General features: G+C 43.8%; 1 protein-coding gene across 1 annotated transcript; it reads right to left on the bottom strand.

Annotated features, from left to right (window-relative positions):
* Positions 1–8,410, bottom strand: SLC7A9 (solute carrier family 7 member 9). The gene is made up of 12 exons (XM_009902744.2): positions 8,306–8,410; positions 7,430–7,577; positions 6,323–6,565; positions 5,597–5,722; positions 5,183–5,282; positions 4,763–4,807; positions 4,251–4,374; positions 3,022–3,125; positions 2,116–2,212; positions 1,285–1,434; positions 677–851; positions 1–161 (listed from the first exon to the last, which is right to left on the bottom strand). Exons 1-12 carry the CDS (start codon positions 8,408–8,410, stop codon positions 97–99), a joined length of 1,482 nt encoding a protein of 493 aa, XP_009901046.2. The 3' UTR covers positions 1–96.

Below are 8,410 nucleotides of genomic sequence, written 5' to 3' on the forward strand. Positions count from 1 at the left end.
AGCATAACAATTTAGAAGGTATAAACATGTGCCCAACTAAACAGAGTCTCCTTCCATCAGTGTAGCACTTAAAGTACCTGGTACATAAAAAAACCTTTATTCAGTAGCTTCCTCTGCTGGAACAACTTCCAAAAGCATCTGAAGATGCATAGTGATGGGCTCTGAGAAAAGAAATGTTTTAGAGATCTGGTGAGAAGAGTATCAGCTGTCACTTCACTCAGCATTGTGGCTATTTTCACTTAGTGCTGTTAATGTTTTCTTTAAGAAGAGCAAAACTGGTAACCTGAGCTCAAGGCAGGTGTCAGAAGAAGGTCTGCTCACTTGTAGTTTATGGCTAAAGCAATGTTTTGAAATACAGACAATGGAAAACACTAACTTCACAGGTAAAACTGTTCCATCCGTTCCACAAACCAGTTTCTTCCTGCAGCCACAGTGGTGTATTGCTTTTCTGGGTTTGGAGTTTCCCTTTTTTATGAAATCAGACATCATTGTTGCTCACAGGAGTAAAATGCCTTGCAATAGGCCCCTCAGTATGTCTGGAAACTTGCCCCCCCCTGCCCTGCATGCCTGGCTGCTGTGACTGGGAGGGGTGGGGATCCAGTGAGCTTCAGTATGGCGGTTTAAACCTTGGCAGTGATCTGTGGAATTTAGAGCTGGCCAGCTGAGGGATACTTACTTGATATTTTCTGGGGCCAGTCGAATTTGAAGTGAATAAACAGTAGATAAACTACAAGTCCACTGAGTATGAATAGGAGGCAGTACAAATAGGCCAGTTCAGGGGCACTGACGATGGGTGCCAGCACCAGCAGGACGGAGACTAACATCACTGTCACTGGAATCACGATGGGGACCTGTGAGGTACGAAGCACAAAATCACTTTTTATTCTGTTGATGCTCTTAAAGAAATTGCACCTGTGAAAGAAGAGTATTTTCATTGCCTTACACATTCTTTCCTTTTAACATTTCTGGAACTGGATGGAGCAATTCAAAAGAGTAGCAAGACTAAGAATGAAGAAGCCTCTTCTGCTAAATCCTTGTCCAGGACCCCTTTGTCTATGGTACAAATTACAGGGTGAAAATTTGCATTTCAATTAATCTGGATCCTGATTCCAGTGCAGTGACCTGGGGTCCTATTTTGTGTACTCTTTCAGTGGTAGTCTGCTGCCTGCAGTTTCCTGGGGAGGGAGTCTGCCTGAGGTGGTTGTTTAAATAGCCAAATATTTAGGGTGAGTTGTGTCAGTAGTGATGGGAATGGAGGAAAACCATACTGAATGCTGAACTTACCTTGATTGGTCTTTTGAGGTCCTTTCTTGTAAACCTCATAACAATGAGCCCAAGGACAGTTAAACCATAAAATATCCACACTGCAAAACTGAAATAATTGATGAGTGTGTTAATGTCACCAGGGATGATGTAAATAATGGCAATGGCACCCTGAAACCAAAACAGGAATTAGTCAAGTCTGCTGTAGAAGATGGCTGTGTTTCATGTGTGTCAGCATGGCTGCATGTTTGCAGTGACTGTATAATGGTTTTGCTTAAAGGCTTGGGTGCATTCTGCTGTGCACATCCTCCCACAGGTGTTATGTTTTGCTCTGCAATCTTAACTCCATTTGAAGTTAGGAGACTTCAAAACTTCTATGCATCAGTAACAAAGCAAACCTTGGAGTTCCAAGTGAAGGTACTAAATACATTTTTAGGTGAAATTACTGGGAGTCAGGAGAGCAGTTGAATTCTATGTTTGACCTTGTCTCACCCTGATAAACTGGGTAAAATAAAAAGCAGAAGGTATGCTAAATTTATTTTAACATTTATTCACTGAGTACTCTTTGTCATTGCTGTGTGATTTAAATGCACTCTTACAGGGAGGATATAGTGATAGCTTGCTTTCAGGCATCCAGAGTAATAGAGGGGTTGCCTAATTAATTTGTTTCATGCTGTGGACAAACACTTTTGTTTTAAAATTAGGGGGGGTGGGGTGTTTATGTAGTCTTTTTTTTTTTTCCCTCAAAAGGCATTTAGCAGTTTTCTAGACAGAGACAGGTGTCAGGGCTGCTGGCAAGGAATGGTGAAGGCAGGTGTCACCGGGGGGTTTCTCTGTCTTTGGAATACTTACATAGAAGATGATCGCAGGTGCCGGCGTTAAACGCTTCACGCTGATGTAAGACAGCACCTTCAGCATGTGCCCCTCACGACCTGCAACATAAACAAGCCTGACAAGACACAAACAAGGCAGTCTGGTTAGCAAGGCCTTTAAGTGGCATTATCAAAAGATGAAGCAAAATGAGCACCAGCCCTTTTGGGTCTGTGTGGCTGACTACAGCTCATCAGTGTTTCCTTTGAAACACAGTGACAGCTAGGGAGAGCTGCAGTGGACTGAAATCAGGGAGGCAACCAGCAGTGAGCTCGAAACACATTTTGAACCAATATGGAAGCAGGTAACTGAAAACTCATGCCAGAAAGATGTTTGCACAATTAATTTTGCCAAAATTCTTGGCCACTGTGTCCTTTTTAACAAATTCCTTATAAATTTGCTTCATACAAAAAGCTACATTGATAGCTTTCTACCCAAGAATTGACCTTTTGATCATACTCACATGTATTTGAAACTTAAAATATCTTTAAACAGTAAATGGAAGCACTGATAGGAAGGGATAGCTTCTCTTTCTAGTTGTCTTTGTGGTATACTTGGGTTTTTACTGACAGTTTAACTGTTTCTTTGCTTTAAATGCAATGGGAGTTGGAAAAAAAAACCTGCCTACTATACCTGCTTGGACTTCAGAGGAGACCTTTTCTAGTCTCTCGAGCCTGCATAGCCACTCTTTCCTTCTGGAAGTGAAGCTCTCTAGCTACATTTGCAGGTACTCTCTAATTACATGGTGTATGTTGGGATCCAGAAGGGTGTCTTGTCTCTTTGTGTGGATACAGAAATGTATCATTTTTGGTGTGTGTAGGTACATAAATGTCATTCTGTCCGTCCTTGAAAAATGTTTGCTTCAAGCTGGCCAGGGTGGAAGCTTACCTGCCTGCAGTGAAACAGGTCCCATTAGCAGATCCAATTGTAGAGAAGGCCACGAAGAGAGGAACTACCCAAGAGGCTGGGTAAAGGACTCTGTCTCCAAATGTCTGGGGTGTGGGATTAAAATTAATAATTTTTGTTATTTGAACTACTGTTTGGTGTAGTTAGTAATGTTGGAGCCTTTTAGAAAGTACAGTAAATGGGTGGCCAAGGTGGGTTCCCAATAAAAACAGGTTGTGTATTGTGGCCTAGTTAGCCCTTTGCCAAGTGAAGGCCTGGAGCGGTTGTGACCTGCTCTCGAGAGTGGGATGTTGTTGTGGCATTTGAGATGCCACATCTGCAGGGAACACAGGGAGTGAAATGCCTACAGAAGTGAAGTCTGTACAGACACCTCTTTGGGGATGTGTCTGCCTGCAAACCCAGAAGACCGGCAGCATGGCAGCAGTGCTGTTGTGCACCAGCATGGCCGCCCAGGCTTGGTGAGGACAGGTTTGGTGAGGCCATTCACTACACTGCAGTTTTCACCTGTCCCACAGTGTGTTAGTTGTAGTTGCAGGGTGGATTAGGTATAATGTAGTTATGTTAAGCTGCTGCAAATGAAAGCGAGTTAAAACCTTTTTTGACAGGGTTCAGGTTTTCAGTTGAGGAGTGGTTAACTTGGTTTTTTTAGTAAGCCAAGCATCAAGTTATGGTTTTGCTTTAACATCACCGTTGCTTCCTTGTTCAATAGTAGGACCGTTTGTTTTCCCCAAAAACACTAGGGAAAAAGTTGTTGCATGACCTCTTAACAGTTGGGAGAGAAATGTCCCATGGAAAATGTACAAGTGGGACTGGAGGGGCAGGTGTGTTTGTGGAGGCTTCAGGAACTGACAGAATCCTTACTTTTATCTGTATGAATATGCCTTGCAATAGCGTGGAAAGGATTTTTCTTAGCTCTGGTTAAAAACCAGCAAGAATAAGGAAGCAGTGGATTGTGTTATCTCCAGAATTACTTGGATCTCCTGTCACTCTGAATGTGCTGGTAACACTGATACGGGCAGAGTGGCACTCAGAGGTTATTTTTTCTCCTATAGACTTGGTCCTTAGAGAAAACAGCCAACCTCTGAGCTGCAGAGGGAAAAAGGTGACACAGCTTAGGCGATCTAATTGTGTCTTGAGAGGTTCCTTTTTTGCTCACGGCTTTCATGCCCACAGCCTCCCTCAGATGCTCTATTACAAATAAAGTGGCTTACCACAGCAACTGCCTGGGACTGCAGGAGCTCTGTTGAAGTCATGACGGTGAAATATGAAAGGTTTATCAGCACGTAACACACTGTAACCAAGGGGATTCCAATAATTATAGAGAGCGGGAGATTTCTGAAGGATGCAAAAAATAATGATAGATAGTGGTAGGTTTCTAAAGAATGCAGAAGCAAGACTCCCACCAGCATTGCTACATCACTGGTAGAGGTGTCACAGCAAACTATGGGTTCTTACTCCCTTGTGTGCTCTGCAGGTCTGTTTGCATGGATGATGCAGAGCCATGGGAATCAGAATTTAAAAAACAAAAAGGGAAAGCTCAAATTTATGCCAGTGTCCAAAGCCTGTAATTGATGCTAATTAGCTTGATCTGTTTAAGCAATAGTTACTCCAGGTTTGATTACTAAAGAAAGCAAAAATCCAAACCCATATATACCTGCTTGTACAGAAATACCAAGTGTGGGAGGCTTGCCGTTAGAAACCCTGCTTTCCCTCATAGCTTTACCTGTAAGGATTCTTAAGTTCTTCTGTGATGTAGTTGAGCTGGTTCCTGGAAGGAAGAACATTCCTCTGCAGTTAATTGGCCATCAGGAGTTGAAATACCACTAGAGAAGCCAGGTGTCACCCTGCATGTCGCTCCTCTGTACCTTTGGCGGTTTAAAAACAACCCCAAACCCCAAAGCACAACCCTTTAGGATTCTCTCCCTAGCAGACAGCCCCCTAGGATCTGGTGGTGAGGGGGCACGTGTTGTTCTGGGGGTTTGGGATTTACCCAAGCTGGTATGCTTTCTCCAGAGTTCATTCAGACATTGTTACCAACAGTTCAGCTGTTGGCTTTTCCAGCTAACACCTGGGAGTCCTGCAGGGGAGGGTAAGCCAGCTGAAGGCTGCACCCGCAGCGGGCAGGGCTAGTCAAGGACCTTACCATCCATCGTATGCCCAGAGGCCGTTGTAGAATGCCAGCCCAATCGAGCTCAGAGAAACTTTACTATCCTTGAAAGCATCTGTGAAGTTTCCAGTCTTCCCTGCAAATCAGACATAGATTACTGCTCAGTGTTGAGATTCATTCCCCCTAGAAGAATGAAGAAGCATTCCAACAAGCCCACCCCATGTTTCAAAACATCTCACAGTTAAAATAATTTACTACCCGGTTTTACCTGACCCATGGTGGTGCATTTCCAACCCCCAGCCCTTCTCCAAATACTGTTATTCCCCAAAGATCCCCAACTAAAACCCTGAACAGAGACCCTTAATGCTGTGACTCTCGAGGCAGTGGGAAATTGTTTAATGGTTACAGCAGAAGCTAAACAGCGTTTGCAAGTAAAGTATATTGAATTACCTTGTGCAAGGAGAACAATTCCACTTACAATAATGATTGTGACAATGATCATTTTGGCAGCTGTGAGAAAGTTCTGGAGGTTTCTTCCCAGCTTGACACTCAGTGAATTCACTATTGTGATTACCACTGGAAGGAGTCGATGAAATTATGCATTAAATGGATTCAGAGCGGTAAGAAAAATTGCCTCTTATCACCTTTCCCCCACCTTATCACTGTACTTCTTTTCCCTCCTACCATTTGTCTGTGTTATTAATACACTTTTTAACATAGTAGGGTTAGGATAGCTTTTCATATAGGAAAACCACAATTTTCTGAATTAAGGTTTTGATAGTACCTTGAACAGCAGCAAAATACTGAGGTTGTAGAGCATTGCAATAAATGCAGAAATAATCTCTCTACAGGTAGTTTTTCTCCCTTTTCTGCTGAATATAAGCATTCCTTACACAGCTGTAGGCATCTTAAAGAATGAAAGAAACTTAGACTAGGAACAGCCCATTTTGAAACCTATCCTTTTTTTCCATCTCGTTGAATTAGTTCCTGGGGGAAGGACGGGCTCCACTGCGTCCCAAGTTTTCTGTTGCTTTCAGTGTAGGTTGACTTCCTGGTGGCATCGTGAAGATTAACTTTGCTGAAGTCTCCCTGTGCTGAAATGCCCTTACAGGGGCCAAACGGGAACTGCTATGCAGTTATGGAGCTTGCCTCTTTCTTTAACAACATGACTCTTACCGATGGCAGCTGCTGCAAGACACTTGGTGACAACTTGGGGCGGATCACAACCTGGATAGAAAGGAGCCGAGGCGTACTCTGCAAAGCTGAGACAAATGATTGCGAAGGAGCTGGGCTTGGTGACGATTAAGCTCGTCCAAGAAAACAAAAATGCTGGAACCGGGCCAAACGCCTCCATGAGGTAAGGATATTCTCCCCCGGATTTTGTGATCATCGTGCCAAGCTCAGCAAAGCAAAGTGCACCTGAACAACGAGAAAAGCATTTGTCACTGGTTTAGTTCTTGTCCTTGTTGAGCGAGGACTGGCTGGAAACAGGTGACCGCTTTTTAACAGGGAGAAGGGCTAAGGAAATTGATATACACGGTGCAAAATGAAATTCGGTTACTTGGGAGCGACTGGAATGCTATTTATAGTCCAGAATTTACTACTGTTGATGTTTAATGCTTGAGCAAAGAAGTCAGCTGATTTTATAGCAGACTTCTGTTCAAGAAACCAACACTGTGGGAAGCACTGAGGTGACAGCTGCCCTGGACTGACCTACTTTTGTTAAAGCTGAAAAAACCCAGGCTTGCTGCACAGTCTTGAAGCAAAACGCCTCCCGAGCTGAGCTTTGAAGTGCAGTGATACTTGCAGATGTGTTGCTGTAGCTGCCACTTTGCACTAGGAGGTTTTGTGCAGGCTGTGTACCTCACACAATGCCCAAAGAACTCCTTTTAGATGCACTGAAATATTTTAGGTGCCTAGTGTTAAATTTTTCAGATGATTATTATATTCAGACAAAAAACTAGCAGAGGTACCTAGCTCAGTGCCAGTCAGCTTCGTATTTTGATGTGATTTGAGTGGAAAAGCAAGCTAAACCTCGCTTTCCGAAGGAGCTGAAAGCGTGCTTCTCATGATGGATGGGTTTGAACCTTTTGAAGTGTGCTTCACGTGAGTTTAAACACTCTGAAAAACGTATTTTAAAGTTTTGCCTGGGTCCTGCTCCACTCATCAGGGTACTATAGAATTTGGGCTGGGTGCTATGGGCCAGTCTGTGAGAAAACAGTAGTATGCGAGACAGGCACAATGATTTAAGCCCAGGTTCAGATTCTTTCTTCGCTCGTTTACCTAATGTTGCAAGAATTCCACAGGCTGCCCAGATGGTTAAACAAGGACCCACAGCTCCAACGTTGGCAAGCACCGATTTTGGAGAAACAAAGATTCCCGAGCCAATAATGGTCCCAACGATCATAGAGATGCCACTGAGGAGGCCCACCTTGAAATGAAATGAGAGACCCTGGTCACTTCTAATAACTTAGTCATCAATTAAATGCCGAAGTTCTTTCATGAGCACTTGAAGAATGAGGCATTTTCCAAGTGCCAAAAATGGGCTGTCTTGGGAATTGCACAGGAGGCCTCTTGACTCTTCAGTGACTACTAAAGCTTGAGGCATCTGTTACAAAAACCACCCAAACCCCACTAATTTCCCAATTAGTTAAGGCTAGTCTGATAAGGTAGTATTTTCCCAGTCTTGGCACCAAACCAAGTCTTTCAGGTTACTGAAATGCAAAGAGGAATTCCACTGCCTTTTAGAAGGCAGGTGGGACACCTTTCTAAAGTGTTCGTTATTCTCTGCAGGAGACAAATCCTCACTTGCTTTTCTGTACTAGTGACTGCTTCTTAGTGTTTATAGCCATACAATCTGCAGTGAGCTGAACAACCTCTTCAGCCTCTCTGAAGTACATGTAGACAGAAACGGTAAAGTTTATCAAGTGTCTCGCTTGGATCAACTTTGAAATTGTCAGAGCAAAACACAAAACCATAAGCAGTTTCCTAAAGTGTAACCCAACCACACTGCCAAGGCCTTGGTATATCACTGCAAAACTGGGACACAGGTAGTTTGGGTTGGATGATGCAGGTACCCCCCACTGCTGCCTCCTGCCAGCCCCCCCCCCCCCCCCCCGCACAGATGCAGACTGAAGAACGAAAAAGAAAAAGTTTTGCCTGCTTTTGTAGGTTCGTGGTCGGGGGATCATGGCTCTGAATCGATTGGATGTCCTCCTTTCCGTTGTCCTCTCCTTTTCTGTTCCTCAGGCTCTCTTCACCCAT

Source organism: Dryobates pubescens, chromosome 19, assembly GCF_014839835.1.
Source record: "Dryobates pubescens isolate bDryPub1 chromosome 19, bDryPub1.pri, whole genome shotgun sequence".
Taxonomy (NCBI): Eukaryota; Metazoa; Chordata; class Aves; order Piciformes; family Picidae; genus Dryobates; species Dryobates pubescens.

Bases quoted from the DNA above. Each gene is read 5' to 3' on its own strand.
- SLC7A9 (XM_009902744.2), bottom strand. From the start codon at position 8,410: ATGGGTGAAGAGAGCCTGAGGAACAGAAAAGGAGAGGACAACGGAAAG. The intron at 4,375-4,762 runs GTAAAGCTATGA...TGCATCCTTCAG, and splicing joins GAACTTAAGAATCCTTACAG to AAATCTCCCGCTCTCTATAA. The intron at 852-1,284 runs GTAAGTTCAGCA...CGTACCTCACAG, and splicing joins ACCTCAAAAGACCAATCAAG to GTCCCCATCGTGATTCCAGT.